Source organism: Typopeltis vanoorti, chromosome 1 (genome assembly GCF_054136105.1).
Source record: "Typopeltis vanoorti isolate ZY-2024b chromosome 1, IOZ_Tvanoo_1.0, whole genome shotgun sequence".
NCBI lineage: Eukaryota > Metazoa > Arthropoda > Arachnida > Uropygi > Thelyphonidae > Typopeltis > Typopeltis vanoorti.
The window spans coordinates 191,272,187-191,291,924 of NC_143549.1; the positions used below are offsets into that span (position 1 = coordinate 191,272,187).

The 19,738-nt window shown below is 36.5% G+C and overlaps 1 protein-coding gene across 3 annotated transcripts in view; it reads left to right on the forward strand.

The window, feature by feature from the left end:
* LOC150110723 (uncharacterized) overlaps positions 1–19,738 on the forward strand; it is a 218,339-nt gene that overhangs the window by 49,521 nt on the left and 149,080 nt on the right. For all 3 annotated transcript variants that reach the window (XM_090395972.1, XM_090395990.1, XM_090395981.1), the window contains exon 3: positions 5,019–5,092. In XM_090395972.1, coding sequence (XP_090252098.1) covers positions 5,019–5,092 — 74 coding nt within the window. The remainder of the gene's footprint in view (positions 1–5,018; positions 5,093–19,738) is intronic.

Sequence of the window (19,738 nt, forward strand, 5' to 3'; positions counted from 1 at the left end):
AACGTAGGAAATATAACAGTTCATATTTGGAATTTGGGTTTAATTGGTGTGGAGATGAAAGTGAACAGAAACCTCAATATGTTTTGTGTTATGAAGCGTTGTCGAATGAGTGCATGAAACTTGAGAAACTCTGACATTTAGAAATTAAGTATTGTGATATGAAAAATAAGCCAATTGAATTTTTTCAGTGACACTTAGGGACATTAAGTCATGGGAAAGATATAGTTTCAGCCATGGGTTCGATTAATAGCAAGGCACTGGAAGCATCCTAGCTCCTAAGTTTGCGCATAGCTAAAACAGGGAAACCTCATTCTGTTGGGGAAAATTTACTACTTCCAGGCTATAAAAGATGTGGTAAAAACTATGTTTGGCAACAAATTACTAAAAGATGTTGATTTCATTCCTCTTTCAAATGACACTGTTGGTCTCAGAATTAATGATATGGCAGGTGAGACGTATAATCTCAGTTAATCGAAAGAGTTAAGAAGAGCCATTATTATGCTTTACAAATAGATGAGACTACTGATGTTACAAATGATGCGCAGTTAATATGCTACCTAAGATATGCGCACGATATTCTGTTTTGTAGAACTTTGTCATCCCGAATTCAATAATTACATAATACAGAAAGGGATCCAGTGGGAAAAATGCATGGGCTTCTGTTCGGTTGGAGCTCGCTCCCTTACAGTCAGACTTAGCTAGGTTGTTTCTAAGGTCAAAGAAGTAACTCCAGATATGAACTGGATACATTGTTTTATACACATGGAAGTGTTAGCCTCCAAAGGAATGCCACCAGAATTTAAAACTGTGCTATGCAATTAACTAGCTGTAAAGCTAGTTAATTTTATTAAGGCTCGACCGCTAAATAACAGGTTATTTTCAGTACTCTGCGATGAAATGGGCAGTGAATATATACAACTTTTGCTTCATGCTGAAATTCGCTAGCTTTCTAGGGGCAAAGTGGTAAGTGGTAAAATTGAAAGGTTATTTCAATTAAGGCATGAAGTTTTATTGTTTTTAAATGAACGTAATTCTGATTTTGCGTCACTCCTTGTTGACGAAGCATGGTTATCAACACTATCCTATCAGACATGTTTTCAAAAATAAATGAACTAAATCATAACCACATTTCAGTTTTATTCCACCTTTTTGACTCTGATTCCTCTTGCACTTCTCCCTTCAGGGGAATTCTTTAACCATTATTGATGCCTACGACATCAATAATGGATTAGTTATGTAAAAGACAGACAATTTGCACCTTTTCCAACATGAATCCATTTTAGTGAAAAATGATAATTTTGTTGATTCTGAGTTTCTGGAAAGGGTTTGTGAACTCTGAAACAGAATTTTGAAACATATTTTCTGGACAACTTTTATAAGAAATTTCTGTGGGTTCGCGATCCATTTAAGGCTTGCAGTCACTAGCTCAGTTAACTGTTCAAAAAAGAAAGTTAACTGAGCTTTCAAGTAAGAGTGGGCTTAAAATGCAATTCCATGATCTTGGCTTGGCTCGATTCTGGATCTCTCCTTCAGTGAGAAGTGAATATCTCGAATTATCTGAAGAAGTATTGAAAACAGTCATGCAGTTTTCTACAACCTATCTTTGTGAGAAAGGATTTTCATTGCTCCTTCAAATAAAAACAAAATACAAAAATCGTCTTAGTGTGTGTGCCGATCTTTGACTGAAGTTGACCAATATTGAGCCAGCTATACACAACTCTGCAAGGGCCGAGTCTCATTAAAAGTAAGTAGTAACATAATTTTATCATATTTATTTATTTAATAAAAATTATAACTTTGTTCAATGATGATACACTTTTAATCATTTACTTCCAATTTAATTAATTATGTTTCCATATGTATTCAAAACATGCTTTTAGATTTATTATGTTATAAATAGCACAGTTTTTCATAACTGCTGGTAATCCCCACATAGGTGCTTTTTTTTAAAAAAAATTACATAACTTATTGTCCATAGAATTATTTTAGGCATTTTACTGGTCATTGGGCTTAGAAAGGTTGAGAAACGTTGCTCTAATTTATGCCAGCTACAAACACATGACTTGTTATGGCACAATGCACCTTATCCATGGGGTGGGGGTCTGTTAACTTCTTTCCAAGCAGTGTATATTACTCAGTATAATATCCCATTTACTACACATAATTGTAGCATTTTGAAGAACTTTTCTCTTTGCACCTCATCTACAAAATTTCATTGCAGATCTCTGTTACGTTCCTATTATCTCTCAACTATTTGCGAGATCTCACAAATAGTTGAGAGAGATCTTCTCTAGTATTGCATAAATCTTACCTGAAACATCAGTGAGGAAATTGCTTAATTCTCAAATTCAGCGTGTATTTTCCGGTTGTCTAGGCTTTCTGAGTAGTGTAGCACTGTAACCTTTATACCTCCATATTCATGCATTTATTTCTGGTCAAATATCATCTACTTCCACTTTCTTTCCCCATTTCTGATGGCATTTTGTACCTATCGATATATACTCTTAATTATGTGCCTCTTGAATATTTTCTTTCACTGCTTGTTTCATTTAACAATCTCTCAGATTAATTACTCTTGGTTTGCAGGTTATCTTCAATTTTTATTCCACCTTTTTGTCTCTGATTCCTCTTACACTACTCTTACTCTTTTTCTAAGCTTTTTCATCCTACAGAACATTTTGCCACTTTCTTATCTTGTATATTCTTATTGTCTTTCCATGAATTTTGTTTAGCTACTTTTTATACACATCTTTCTTACATTTCTCTCTGAATTCTCCAAGGGCACATGCTGATTTCCTCACTAGTAACTTTGAATGTTTTCTTCTTTTCAGGACTACCTCTAACTTCTTGAATCTATCATAAAGTTGTAATTTTTCTGTCTTTGTAAACAATTACACCACATGTCTTCCTGTTGAATTAGTGTCAATGTGTTCTTCTGAGTTTGTCTCTGAGTCTCCAAGGTTTGATTTTCATTTTCAAACTCTTTTTTAATACCATTTTTGTATATTTTGAGCCTACTGTTCTCCTCTTAGAACTGCTTAACTTTAATTCTTTTTCAAATCTTTTGTATATACTGAATAAATAGTAAACAACTTGATTCAGTTATCAACTTAGCATTCTCCTCTGTTACAGAGGGGCAGTTGTAGGCTACATTTATAACAGAACATCACTGTAGCTGCACAAATATGAAATATTAGTCTGAGTTAGATCATCTAGGTTCCCTGTGCAAAATAAGATGGGAGAAAAAATAATGCCAGTCCAAGATGATGCAGATATAAATTTGGGCTTTGTATATGCTTCATACAAAGGAAGTATGCTTAGCTTACTTCATTTAGTGCCTGAAGATTGTGTCAAAGTGTATTATGTGCCATTTTTCTTTATGATCCACCAACAAAAGATCGGAAACATGTAGTATACTAGCACTGTTGGTGAGCAGAGGATTAGATAATTTGGGGAGCTTACTCTAAAGTAGGCTCCCCAAATTATCATGCTATTTTAGGTAAGCAAGATATTATGCTTATCTGACACCAAATGATGAAAATTATTTACAACTTTCACAAGACATCTATGCTACAGTAGGATATGAATTTACAGCCTGTTACTATCTACTAAATAACCTAGATTAGTATCTTCCTTTCCTGATGGTGCTATTCTGACGACAATGACATACAGCAATCCCTCGATTAGCGCACCTAATGCATTCTTTAAAACAGGCGCATTAATCAAAAATGCACTAATCGAATATAATAACCTATGGGAAATGTATAATTTGTTCCTCAATTTTCTTTTTTGAACCTTTATTTTTTTATAAAAGAATTAAGGCCTAGTTAAAGGAAAACCACGAAGCTGAAAGACAAAACATATTCAGAATATAAATTTTATTATTCTACTTCTTAACAAAGAATTGAGCTTACTTAGTTTCATGGGCATTTTGTTTCTTTTTATCATACAACTGACAGTATGGCCCTATTGCCTCTTCTGCAAATTTTACTGTTTGTCTCTTCATCAGGGTCAGCCTCTAAGCAGTGCCTTAAAAATTTTGATTGTATGAAAAATATTTTCAAATTGTTTCTGTGAAATCTCTTTTGACTGACTATCAATGGTTAAATTTTCTTCATATTCTTCGGGATCTTTCAGCTGTGCATCCAAATTTAGCAGGTCGAAATCACTAAATTCTTCAGAATGAGATTTAATAACTCTTGGACGTTATCATTGGAGGGGAGAAAGAAATGAAGGACATATGAATTGGTTGCCAACACGCAAAATCATGTGCTTTATAGATAAAATTTCCCAAGCAAAATAGTTACGACTCTAAAAATTACAATGATCATAAAAGAGAAGTTAAATTTCCAACGTGTAATAATAAACAACCCATTCTAGAAGACGGATTGATTACCCTATTATCGGAATGGATTCTCCTTTTTGTGACATGCACAGAAGCGTTGAAGGGTTTCGAAACTGTGAGCGTATAGCAGATGACATAAATTTTGGCGGTAAAAATTTGGAACATAGTGTACATGAAGTAGTGTAGTATGCCATTAAAAATAACTTTGTAAAATGTTCTAAATCAGTAACTAAATTATTTCATTCTGGTGAGTGATTTTTTTAAAATAGTTAGCCATAAAAATGTATAGATAGAAAATTTTTAAAATCTGTAACATTTATTTTTTAGATGTATATAGGTGTACAAATCGAATTTTAGAGGCCCACTAATTGAATTTGGGTATCGAAAAAAAATTACTCACTAATCTGGGGCGCATTAATTGAGGGATTACTGCATACAGTATTAATTAAACCAATTTATTAATAAACTCATGGCATCTGTCATTTCTTTAGTATTAAGCATTCAAAACAAATACACACCAACACTAGTTTAAAGACACAAGTTAAATTCTCTTTTTTCAAATTTCCAAATAATCACAATTTTGATATAGTGCATTTCTTTAAACATAAGTATCTTTATCTTAAAGAGATATAAAGTTATATATAAATTATTTTCTTCATAAATATTACTTCAGAGTTGCATACAAGTATTCCTTTGAATCTCTCACCTGATGATCGGCTATTGGAATTACTAGGAAAGTGTTTCCAGGTATGATTTGTAGTTTAAGATTTGGATAATTTAAATCCATTCATTCACACCATATTTATTTATGAAGTAATATATTCAGAATTTGAATTGGGTATAGAAAGTTTTTTACCTTGGGTATAATATACGTTAAAGATACCAAGCTATTTTAATTGTAAACCTGGTTTTAATCCATTTCCTAAATAAGCAAACAGACAAGTAAGTCAAGTTTGCACCTGTAAGTAGTGCAAGTCTTAGGCAACTCGTGGTAAAGGTGGAATCAGCTCTGATCACTATTCTTAGTATTTACCCTTAATTCAAAGCACATCTCCTTGAGGAGATGTATGATGCTACGCATTAAAGGCAAGGGGCTACTACCCAGACCGGTTTCGATCTTTATTGAGGTCTCATCAGTGGGAGCCAGGCTTAGAAATACCAACGTTTAAGTAATACAGAGCTTATAAATATTTTATTTTACCAAAACAAGTTACCATAAGGTGCTTTGACCTTATTATTAAGTAAAAATCTCAGGATGAGAGATAGATGTAGAAAGTTTTTTACCTTGGGTATAATATACGTTAAAGATACCAAGCCATTTTAATTGTAAACCTGGTTTTAATCCATTTCCCAAGTAAGCAAACAGAGAAGTCAAGGTTGTCATTTCTCAAAAAGGTCAAAACCGGTTTGGGGTGGCCCCTTGCCTATAATGTGTAGCATCATACATCTACTCAAGGAGATATGCTTTGCATTAAGGGTAAATACTAAGAATAGTGATCAGAGCTTATTCCACCTTTACCACGAGTTGCCTAAGACTTGCACTACTTGCAGGTGCAAACTTGACTTACTTGTCTGTTTGCTTACTTGGGAAATGGATTAAAACCAGGTTTACAATTGAAATAGCTTGGTATCTTTAGTGTTGAATTGGGTATATTGAAATTCAACTCTGGATTAATTATTTCTTGTTAACCACAACTAACCATTACTTAAATAAGTGATTTGATGTGGATGTTATTTCTCCAACAAACCCTTTTAAATTTAATACTTCACTGAATTCAGTATTTTATGAATGTGAAATTGAAGAAATGTTTATGTTAATTTCATAGTTGCTTTCTACATTTTCTGGTTCTCACCCCTTTTGGATTGATTGTTCTTGTTTTACTCTCAAAATCATCTGATTCTCATTAACTTATAAGAAAAAAAAAAGTATGTATTTCATACTAATGAGCAATTGATCACAATATACAGTCTCTCTCTCTCTCTCTCTCTGTCTCTCTCTCTGTCAACTCTGCCTTCTCATGGTGTGGCCTGTTTTCTCAAAAGGGGCTCTGGAACATCCAGGGAACATTCCCACTGCAAAAGAATATCTTCATGTTGGAGGAAATGTGATCTACACTTGTTAAGAAGTAGACAAGCTTCATCACCCAGTGAAACACCACCAACCTGCTTATTGCAGTTTGAACTGCCATGTTTAGCCTCCAAAGCAGATGTTCTGGTTTCTGTCCACCCCCCCCCCCCCCTCTTTCTCCATGCAGCATCTCATATCTCAATCTCATAAAGAGGTAGATTATATGCTTTGGATATGGGCTTTTTCAGCATATGAAGATGGGAAGAGAAACTTATCCATCCTGTTGTCATTACCTCACTACTTTCCAAAATAATGGAGAAAGTTATTAACAGTCAATTTTGCAACCTGTATATAGGCTACCAGTTAAACCGCCAGTATAGATTTTTCCACTCTAGCTCCTTGGCTAATCTCTTAGCGAACATCATCCACCACTGGACATGTACTGTGGAAAGGTTTGAAGAAACAAAGACTGTTGCTCTTGGAGGGAAAATTAAGGATAATGAATGCAACTGCAAAATAGAAAATAAGAGACAGTAGCTTGTAAGAAAAAATGATTTAAGTAGTCATAAATACACTGAGCGAATATGAACAGATTCCTGGAAGAAACAAAAAGAGTGAGAGAGCGAGATTTGTTAGTATCTTTCTGAGATATGATAATACTGAGCAAATGATTCATTGTGCAGAGACAAGCTATGTAGAAAGAAATGGATGTCAGTTTTTGGATATGAGGTGCAAGTTTGATGGTAGCAAAGATTTGTATAAGAGGGGTGGCCTGCACTTGACTGGATCTGGCATCAGAAGACTGGAGAAATTATTTATTGGAGTGAGACCTAATTCGGAGAATTAGGGACACTAGATCAACATGGGAGGCATGGTGTGAACATGTGTGTAAGCTCAGCTAAATGCAAACATGATAATGATATGAATTTCAATAAGCATGGTTATGAATCTCATAGAGGTAGATCTATATGCTTTGGATATGGACTTTTTGAGTGTATGAAGATGGGAAGAGAAACTTACCCAACTGGGCCAAGCAGGCTGCAGATGTAAGTATATCAAACAGCAATGTTGTACACAATGCCAGAAGCATCAGGAATAAAGAGGTGAAGTTTGTTGCCTTGGTGAATGTTTTGGTCTAAGATTGTTGGAACTTTGATCTCAGAGTCAAGGATGTGGTATTTTTATGAAGCATAGAAGAGATAGGAGAGCCTTCATAGTTCACTTAGTTTCAACAATGCCCTTAGTTTGACTCCCATCTAGGATACAAAGAATCATTATCAGCGCTGTTCGAAAGCAACTCCGGCTAGCGCTGCCTTTTAATGCACGAGGCACGAACAATATCATTGCAGTGGCTAGACAGGATTCTGACTTAGAGGCGTTCAGTCATAATCCCATGGATGGTAGCTTCGCACCACAGGCCACTCGACCAAGCACATGTACCAAGTGTCTGAACCTGCGGTTTCTCTCATACTGAGCAGGATTACCAGTGGCTATGAGCATATAACGTCGATAGATCGCAATATGGTGGCTACTCTTCTAAGCACGACACCCAGACCAGTACCTAGGTCATCTGCGGATGATTTGATGCCCGCACGTCACATTGAATGGTGCGGCATAGGAAGCCGCACCATTCAATTTAATTAAGGCAGCCATTGAGACTATGCGACAAAGCTGCCGCATAGTCTCAATGGCTGCCTTAATGCTTCCATTCTAGTGGCCTCGTCGCCACTTTTTCTCCTTTATTCATTTTCACCTACTCTGAATTTAATTCATGTTTTCTCTTATTTATTGACCAAGCACATGACTAATTCATTCACATCTTACTTACTGACTAGCTTACAGACTAACTTATACTAGTTTACATCTAAGAGCTAAATTCCCCCTACTCCTATTAGTGAACTTCAAATCTTTCTTCTAATTTACTTCAATATTAGAATCAAATCAATCATCGCATATGATTCTACTTTCAATACAGAGTTCTTCATTATTAGACATATCAACTTAGCAAGATCCACAATCCACCCAGAAATCCAATGCCACTGAAGTTGGGAAATAAAGACTGGTTTCCTACTCATCAGAGGATGAGTCTCAATAGATCGCAGTATGGTGGCTGCTCTTCTAAGCATGACACCCAGACCAGTACCTAGGTCGTCTGCGGATGATTTGGTGCCTGCACATCACACCTGAATGGTGCGGCATAGGAAGCAGCTGCTGCATAGTCTCAACGGCTACTACCTTGATGCTTCCATTGCAGTGGCCTCATCACCAGAGCGATCACACCGTGACAGTACGAAAGCAACTCCGGCTAGCGCTTGGTGAGTTAGCTGATCTCATGTGGAGGTGGAAGGGTTTTTCATCCTGCATACAGGCAAACCACCCAGACCACACACAATTTACATACAAAGTATACTATACTAATAGGATAGGGCTAACCCCTCTATCCTGGGATCATGATTATGAAATCCAAAGATACCTTGGATGGTTATGAGCACTTAAGGACTCATTAAGAACCTTAAAAGAAGAAACAGAACAGATAGGAGAGAGGGAGGGGAGTTATTAATGAGACCAGATGATTTGAGTATATTTAGGCCAGAAACTTATGAAATGAAGAATACTAATAAAAAAAATCTGGTGTGAAGTGGAGGTGCTAACAGGATGAAATATATGGCAGGATTTTGCTTCATACTAGGTAGTTAAGTTGCTAGAAATAATGAAATGCATCACCAGATTGTCTTAATGGGTAATAAAAGTAATCATTATCGGGTGACTTAAGTTATATGAACATAGATTGGATAGTAAAGAAAAACTAATAAGATTGAAGGAGAATTTATTTAGCTGTTGTGAGATAACTTTCTGGAACAGCATCTGAAGGATAATGAATTGTTGGATCATAAATGGAGAACTTTTAAAAGAAACTATTCATTCAAGATCTAACAAGTCTAAAAGTCTACAAGGAGAAAACTTGTACTTGGGCAAGAAAGAAAATGTATATATTAACTATAAGTAGGGCTGTAAATACTTTGATGTAAAGTTATAAAAATAATCTTGTCTATCCAAAATCATCTAAAGAATTTAGTATGTAAAATGTAGTTAAAAGAGAATATTCTATGTAATGTGAGTGGCTTGATAAGATGTAAACAAAAGTAAAAAGGTCGCATGCGAACCCATTTGAACGTGTAGCTTGGGGCAAAGGCATTTACACGGAAAGTGGCTCTAGTTCGTTTTCCTGTGAAGACGCTACACAAGGCAACGTGGTGTACTGGATGATCTCACGGGCAAAAGGAGATGAGTGCCATCTGGATGAACGTAGCAGAGAGAGGGTGCCAAGGGTGCACAATAAAAGCTCCCCTTTCTCGAGGCTTTTTCGCTGCGTTCCTGGTTCATGATTTCTTGGACGTTGGGTCTCTCTCTCTCTCTCGCTTCCTGATGGATTCCAGATCACCCTTGGATGTTATGTGTCAGTACCCGTAGTTCCAGAGTCCTGGCTAGCTATCTCTTCAGAGCGGAATAGCTGACCGTGACCAAAGATCCGGCAGTGCTGATGAAAACAAGCGGCAACGGAGCGAGACCGAGCAGGCAGCACATTGCTAGCCGTTTGGAAAAGCCAGCTCGTGCAACCGCCATAAGTGACCACGTGGACAAAAGCCAAAGGAAGGATCGAGCTGTATTAGACAAAGCTGTGAACAGAATAGACGGACCTGGTAATCTTGCCAAGAGATGGTAATGTACAGAATTTTGTTATATGTTCCCCAGTTAGAGTAAAGAAAGGAAAACTTATGTAATTGTTGAGTGTGACATTTTGATAGATAACTTTTAGGTGATTACCATAATTGGCCGTGGCCTATCTCAACTGGTTAATTTGTCTGAAGGGTTATAAATGAATTGTAACAATGTTTAATGTGAGAGATTAACATAACCTAGAAGGAGATGGAACGGATAAATTTTAGACTTGCATATTGTATATATTAATGATTAATCTCATAGAATGAGTTATTGGTCATATTCAAGTGTGTTTAGTTTATCCAATTTAACGTAGAATGATAATGAATTAACTGAGTGTATATGATATATCTGATCGTATGTGAATTAAGACCTCAATAAACATGCTTTGCATTTTATACCTGGAACTGGCCTGAGATATGAATTCAAATTACCACTCATAAATCTGAACCTAAGCAGGGGGGGTGGGGTGAAAGTATAATAAGGTATTTTAGAAGCAACGACGGCAATCTAAATTAAACATAGCCGAAGTAGAGTAGATTGTTAATGAGAATAAATGCTAGATTTTCACCTCTGTACAATATAATGAGAAGGTCTCCATGGATAAGAATCCCTTCTATCCTAAGATATTGGCTGGTGCAGTGTATCAAATAAATTTGTCAATATCTAATCAGGAGACAGTCTCAGATCGTAATCTTCAAGGATTCGTTCCTAACTAAGGAAAAACCTTGAACAGTAAAGGATACATGTGACTAATCTAGGAAACGGCCAAAAAAATATAGATTGCCTTTCTACACAGAGTACGATAGATAAGAATTGATTTATATCTTAAGGTTAGTTGAGACTTAGAAAAGTTTTATTCTTAGTGTAAGAAGGAAAGTATAATAAAGAAAATATTAGGAAAAGTGGCGATGTAACAGAATGCAACTGCAAAACAGAAAATAAAAGATAACTTGAGGTCAAAAGGTGTTAGATTTGATCATGGTGTCAGGAGGTATCTCAATTAAGGATGCCACTATTTTGCCACCAAATGGCGACAGTGATCATTTATTACTGATTTGGGTAGTAGCTAAGTATATGGATGTTCCAATTAGGATGGCTAATTTTGCAGTTACTGAATTGGAAGCTTTGAAAAGATGTTTAAATGATGCACTATCTGAATGTCTCTAGAGTTAAATGAACAAATCAGGTGGGAATGAAATGGATTGATTGATTGATTGATTCTTCACAAGGACAGCAAAGGTCATATTGCTCCAAAGCAAAGTTATTAGAAAGAACAAAATAGATGTACAGCCATATTAAACAAATGATCCATAAGAAGATAATGTGGAGGAATATTATGAGAATAAGGATAAAAGGAATTATAAAACATATAAAGCGCAGGCCAGAAAAGTTATTACAGATATTATATGGAGTATGAAGAGATATTGGCTGTGTAGGCTAAAGGCAACCCAAAAGAATTTTTTCTTTATATTGCAAGTAAAATAAAGAATGAATGTGGAAGAATAACTTTATTGAATGCAGGTGATATCCTTGTGCAGAAATATTATTATTATTACCCAAGGCCTCATGGAGTCAAAGACTCATCTGGGAGGTCCTTTTATCACACACACACATCTCATCATACCGTGTCTTAAACACACTCAAACTCCTTGCAGACACCACAATCTCAGGCAAGGCATTCCAATCATTCACAACTCTGCACGAAAAAAACCTGCCTCTCACTCCCCTACTCACACCCTCTTTATACAGTTTCCAGGGATGACCTCTGGTTCTCCCCTGATCCCCCACTATTCTCTGTAGAACTTCACCATTGATCTTATAACAACCCCTTACCAACTTGTAGGTCTCTATCATATCTCCCCTCTTCCTTCTCTCCACCAGACCATACAAATTGCATCTTCTCAATCTTTCCTCATACTCAACATTCCAGAGGTCAGAAACTACCTTAGTCAGTCGCCTTTGGACCATTTCCAACATCTCTTCATCCTTTTGAAAACCCGGTGACCAAATCTGTGCAAAATAGTCCATGTGTAGCCTAATCAAGGCTTTATACAACGGAACAAGAATCTCGCTACTTCTACACGTGAGTGTCCTCTGCATCATTCCCAGAAGCCTTTGTGTTGTTTTCACAATTTTGGCGATGTGTCCCCTAAATTTTAGATCCTTATCCACTATCAGCCGCAGATCTCTTATTTCCTCTACCTCCAATAATATATTCTCACCAAGCATAAATTCTGCATCCCATCTTTGTTTTCCAAATTTTAAAACCTTACATTTTGCAACATTGAACTCACATCCCTATTTGCTTGCCCAATCACTCAATTTATTCAAGTCTTCTTGCAAGGCCACAACATCTTCACTACACTTCATGGTTCGTCCCAACTTTGCATCATCAGCAAACAATTGAATATCTCCATCCAAATCTTCACCTATATCATAATATACAAGTTAAATAGTAATGGCCCTAAAACAGACTCCTGAGGCACTCCACTAGTGACTTTCCTTTTCCTGGATATTGCACCCTGCCATACACAACTTGTTGATACCTATCAGATAGCCAGTCTCCAATCCAATGCACTAATCTAATATCCAACCCCATCTGCTCTAGTTTGACTGTCAACTTATCATGAGGTACTCTATCAAAAGCCTTTGCAAAATCCAAGTATATTACTGTGTATCCTTCTCCTCTGTCCAAGGATGCAGTCACTTTATTGTAATAAGTAAGTAAGTAGATTACTAAAACATGACCTCCCTTTAGCAAATCCATGCTGTCCATCAAAGATTATACCATTGTTGTCAACCCAACTCTGGATCCTAGTTCTCACAAGCTTCTCCAACAACTTAACCACAACACCTGACACAGAGATAGACTGATAGTTTGATGCTTGAGTTTGATCACCTCCTTTATGAAGTGGCACAATCTTGCCCTCCTTCCACTCTTTAGGAACTTGACCAAGTGCAAGACTTGTATTAAAAAAATATGTCAAGGCAGGTGTCAACTCTCTGGCACATTCCTTCAGAATACGCGGTGATATATTATCAAGTCCCACAGCCTTATTAACATCTAGTTTACTCAACTCACCAAACACATCTTGCTCACCTACAGTCAGTCTCTCCTCCCCATCATCAACTGCTCTCAATCTCTCCATGAAGTCACATTCACAAGATTGAAAGATATTTATGAACTGCTCATTAAGTATCTCCACCACACATTCTGCAACAGCTTTCTTTATACCATTTCTTCCAATAAATGTCATCCTTCCATAATCATTCTTTCTTTTGCTGGCTACATATCGAAAGAACTCCCCTAGGATTCTTTTTGGCTTCATTAGCTAACTGCTGTTCATACCTCTCTTTAGCTACTCTCACCAACCAAGTCACCCTCCTTGCCTGGTCTTTGTAGACTTCATGAAATTGGTTGCTTCCACATCTCTTATGCTGCCTCCACAATGCCCTTTTTCTCTGTATCGCATGCTTAATCTCTTTATTCATCCATCTCACACCTACCTTATTTAACCTTCTCACCCTTGGAATACATTTAGACATTGCATCTAGTAGATAGTTATTGAAAATCCCCCAAGCTGCATTGATCTATTTTCCAGCTAACTCCTCATTTCATGCGACACCCGCAAGCTGTCTCCTGAGCTCTTCATAATCATCCCCCCCGCCCCCTCTTGTAGTTCTACATTACATAAACCCTTTTCTCACAGAGGTCCTCACACTGCTGGCAACCACCCAGGTAATCACCTCATGGTCACTTTCACCAATTGGTGGATGATTTGACACCTCATTTATAATTACATCCTCTGATGAGATGACCAAATCCATGACCCTTAATCCTCGTGTGCCCTCTGTTACATACTGTCTGAGGTAGTTATCCCTCAAAAACTCAAGAAACTCACTTTCTTTACTTCCAGTTGCCATTTCTTCATTCCAGTCTATATTGCCATAATTAAAATCACCCACGATGATCACCCTTTTCTTATTTGCTTGGCTAATTTTACTATACATTTCACTATCACCACCATCCACATTACCAGGTCTATAACAATATTCCACCAAGTATTTGATTCTATTCACCTCTATCTCACACCATACTGCCTCAAAACCACTGGCCCTATTTCCCCTCTTGCATCTCTACCTTGTATGGACATAACTCTTTCTCTATCATCAATAGCACTCCCCGTCCCTTTTTACCCCTTCTATCCTCACGAAACATATCATACCCTTCCATCTCTATTCCTGTAAGGATGTTGTCCTCATCTAACCATGTCTCACTTTTTCCGACAATCTTTGGGTGAACAGACTCAATTAGTTCAACCATTTCATCCGCCTTGTTTCTTATACTTCTTGCATTGGTATACAAACACAACAGCTCATTTCTGGATGTACAGCTGGTTCCACTGATACCACTCACCCGATATGATCTCTCCATGCTGGACTGGGGCCATTTCCCTTTCTGTTTCTTCATTTTAGGACCCTTTTCAATTCCATCTGTTTCCTCTTGATCCCTGGTCATCCCATTTCTTTCCTGCCTACACATGCTTTCACCTCCTCTTGGAGCACCACCTTTCTCATGCTGCTGTGTACCCCCCCGGTCCACCCTGAGCCTCCCTGTTTCCCTGCTTCTCTTGCACACCCATTCTCTCATTTTCTATACTCATACCACTCATTTCTCCATTCATATCCACTTCTTCAATCTCTCCTGTCTTACTCTCCTGCTCTTTCACATCACTCCCCTCTTGATCTGATTCATTCTCTCTATTCACTTCTCTACCTTCCAACAGCAGTCTCTCCAAGTGACTCACACCATAAGCACTCAGATGCAGTCCATCGCTCCCATACAGCTCACTTTGCCCCTCAAACTCATTCCACACATTAACAAACTGTTCTCCCATCTCCTCACACATTTCAGCCAGAATATCATTCATAATCCTTGCTCTCCACCTCATTTCACTACAGTCATACCTAGGCAGCACACTGACTACCCTTCCTGTCACACTATTCTCTTTTATCTTTCCAAGCAGCCTCCTGACATTCATTCTGACATGTTCTTGGTTCTCTCTCAAATCATTTGTACTAATTAATACTATTAACTCTTTTGCTCGCTCCTGCCTCATATCCAGTGCCTCAATCACTCTACTCATTTTACCTCCTGGAAAACATACCTTGTGCATTTTATCCTCTAGCACACTTTTAATAATGGAGTCGTCTTACAATGCCACTCGCTCATCTTTCGTTAACTCTTTCATGCTATCATGATTCATTTTAATAGTTTTGACCTAAATTCTCTTAATTTTATTCCGCATCCATTTCATTTCTTGCCTCATCCAATCCAGTTCACTTTCCGAATGTCGCGACACATTCTCTCTATCATTAAATCTTTCTAACTTTCTAACTCTCGATCCACCTCTTCTCACTTTCCCTCTCATTCATCCTTCTTTGTTTCCGTACTTTCAGTCCAACATACGTCCAACTTTCGCTATCATTCTTCTCACTTTTACTCTCATTTATCTTTCTTTGTTTCAGTACTTTCAGTCCAACATGCATCCAACTTTCTCCATCATTCATTCTTTTTTCGCTATCATTTATTCTTTCGATTTTTTTCACTTACGATTTCTGTGTCACACCATTTCTAGTTTCATTCGTTCTCTCAATTTCGTTTCTTTCCGCCACTCTCGTTTCACTTTTGTCCCTTTTAACATCCGTCATGGTTTTCAAATCGCTGTTTTTCTTTTTTCCTGATTTTTTAACATTTTTTCGGCTCTCTTTCTCACCATCCTTCTCTTTCAAATGTGTACTTGCGACTCGATCATTACTAACACTTTATGTCATCAATTTTATATTTGCATTCATCAGTTCCTCATTCAGGTCACACTTCACACACACACACACACACACACACACACACACACACACACACACACCCTTCTTCCATCCACGCTAAACATCCACAAATCATTTATGTAATCGAAGGAATATATCAAACAGAACTCAGACTTAATGAAACGGCTGAAATCTAAATTAAAATTATGGAATGACAATGCCACCGCCATTTTTTTTTTTTCTCCCTGCAGGTTACTAGGTCTAATAATAACAATTTCATAATTAAGTTTAGGCAAGAAAAATACCCCACACTAATAATACCGGTAGCGCACAACATTTACAGCCACTCTTACTCAAACAATTATGCATATATACTTAATTATTCCTAGAATAACTTATCTCAATCAGGAGCTCTTCTTATACACGTCCACTGCGCTTGGCTCACTAGCGCCACCTAAATAGATGTGATTGTTCAGGTAATGAGTGCTCACTTCACTAAGATGTTTCAACATGATACTAACACTACATTAGATGAAGAGATAGAGGTGCATGAGAAAGATCTAGAGCTATTGCATAAGCTGCATAAAAATTCAGTCCGTAATTAAGTCCCTAATTACCTGTTGGCATGGTGATGTCACTCTGGTTTACTCTCTGAAGGTCCTTGCCTTAGGCGATCAATTTGCTTTCAAGTTGTTGTGAACTTTTCTGAACACACTATTCTTATAGCTTACTTACAATGTTAATATCACTTAATAAATTTTTCTAATTTTAAGTACAATATTTTAACAGGAATTATAATAATAATCAGACAAAAGGAACTTACATTATAGATTTAAGGTGACCAGTGGACGCCCTAGCGATCAGTCTGTTGACTATTGTTGATTGAAATTTCTGATGTCATATTACATTGGTGGAATTATGCCTTTAGAAACTCATGAGGCTAGAGATCTTGACGTTATGGTGTACAGGAAGTTTGACATTCAAAGGTCACATGGCAAAAATTGCAAATACAGTAAAACCCCTTTTTTACATTCCCGCAATTTACGTTTTCCTACCATTTACATCATTTTCCGTTGGTCCTGTCTTAAGGCCTATTCTTACGATATATTGTTTTCCTAACATTAACAACTTGATGTGGAACGTTATTTCCCATGATTTGCGTTTTTTCTCGGGTTGCAGTACTGATTTTCGAATCGATTTCTGTGGAAATCTGCACGTTTCTGTTCCCAGATAGCGTTGCTTTCAGCTGTAGTTTCGCTTCCGCCATCACGGTGACTTGCACGCTTGCAGTAGTGATGAGCGATACCGTGCTTTTTCAATAGCAGTACGAATTGATATTGTAGAATTTCTGCTATGTAATTTAGTGTGTGAAAGTTGCTTTGGTGGATTATCCATGTCAGTAACATGGAGAAAAAAGACAGAAAATGTTTTTCGGTAGAAGTAAAGATGGCAATTCTGCGACGTGTAGATTGGCATGTCAGAACACGTGCGCAATTAGCAAAAGATCTTGGACTCTCCGTGTCCACTTTGAACACGATAGTAAAAAACAGGTCAAGCATTGAACTCAATGCAAAGCAATCTGGTACTATGTCAAAAAGAAACAAACGAAAAGCAAAAACAATGAACAATTAAAGATTTTTTTAAAAATAGATAAATGTAAAGTAATTATAAATTCATTTATTTTTAGTTATGAAATTTTGTAGTAGAGTATGTAGACCCACATACTAGCAGTAAGTCATCTTTTAGCGTTTTTTTTTAATGTTTTTTTTTTTTTTTTACATTTCCTGCTATATACACTTTTTTCATCAGTCCCCTGAAAAGTGTAAAAAAGGGGTTTTACTGTACTACTCAGAGGATAATTGAAATGCTGAAATGAACATTGACATATAAGATGTTATTTTGTCTCTTGACTGCATCTTGACTACTTTGCTTAGAGTTGGTCTTTTGGTTTCTGAGGGAATAAAGAAAATCTTTGTACAATCTTTGTTCTTGTACAAAGATTATACATATCCAAATAGAAAATTTGATATAGTGAGTGTAAGAGAATAGCTATTGATTAGAGTTTGTACATTCTGCAAGTTGGAGGTTTTGGGAGAGATACATATGAGGATAGGATGTTTTTTAAATCAGAAAGCAGGATAAGATCACAAAAAGGGGTCGTGAACAATTTTCCCAAATTAACAGATGAATATATTTTCAACTGCTAAGTTAAAACTGAGTTAAGAATGTGGATAAAACTGTTATGAAGGGCTTATGTAGTTTACTAAAGTAATGGACATTTCCTTTTAAAATATGTTGAGCAGCAGCAAACTTGTTCTGGTTAAATGTTTTAAAACACAGAAGAAACTAAATTTTTTATACTCGAGGAGTAAAGTTTTTAGAAGAAAAAAGAAATTTAAAATTATCTTTGTGCTGTATTTCACAGGAAACAAGTATTAGAGGAACTAATATATATTTAAAGGAGATATTAAAGAAGAAACATTGTCATATTCAAGATATACAGGAATTAGGCAAGATTTGAGTATTGTACATGATCTGTATGTATCTAATGTAATGCAAAAAAAAAAAAAAAGAAAAAAAAAAAGCAGGTATGAGTTACTTGATTCAATTTCAGTGAACTAGTGCTAAGGGAGGAATAAACAGTGCTTATTAAATGTAAAAGAATTTATTGTGAAAATTATTTTTTCTAATTAAAAATTCTGTGATACTGTAGAGAGAAATTGGAAGTTTTTTGCTTTAATAATATCTTGATGTTTGTATTTTTCTGATGTGAAGTCAGTGCCCCCCCCCCCTTTTAGATAATTTAACTTTATTTTTAAAGTTGAAGTATATATATCACTTGCAAGAGACAAAAATTTTTGAAAGAAACAGACATTAATTACATTAGTGTTATTTATTTGTAAATAAAGATATTAGTTTAAATTATTTTGTCCCTCACTCAATCACATTTGCCTTTTTTTAATAAACTTATAATAGTAATTAATATTGTTATTAAGAGAGATCTCCAAGGAGTCAGGAAGTCATTGAAGGCTGTCATGCTATTCACAGAAGCTATCATACCTATTCTTGAAGTCATTCATGCTACTTGCATACGCAATATCTAACAGTAACACATTCCAATCGCACACCACTCTACGAGAGAAAAATGTAGCTCTCACTCCCTTCTTGACAGCATTCGTTCTCAGCTTCCCAAGGATACACTCTTCTTTCCCCAAACTATATAAAACAAAATATACTTCATTTTATTTTATTTTACTAGTGTCTGCAACCTACAAATTCTCAATCTATCTTCATAACCAGTATTGCAAGAGTATCAAAAATGATATCATCCTGATATTATTTTTGATACTCTCCTTTACTCACTCTCTCTCTCTCTCTCTGCTGTATCAAAATGACCATGGAAACTAGATCTGCACGCATTACTCCAAGTAAGGTCTTATCAAGGCCTAGTAAGAGGCAAAATGATATCTTTACATGTCAAGGTTCGTTTCAGTCTGTTTGCCTGAGTTGTATTTACAATTTTTGCTCTATGACCCTTGAACCTCAACTTCTTGTCTACTAAATCTCCAAGAACCCTAACCGGATCAGTTTCTTCTAGCATAATCCCACCAATATAATATGACATTAGATATCTAATCACACCACCTTACATTTATTGACATTGAAGCGACAGCCATTTTCACGTGCCCACATTTCCAGTCTATTCAAACCATTCTGCAAGTACTGCATATCAGCAGCACTCCTGATTACCCTACCTATCTTTGCATTATCAGTAA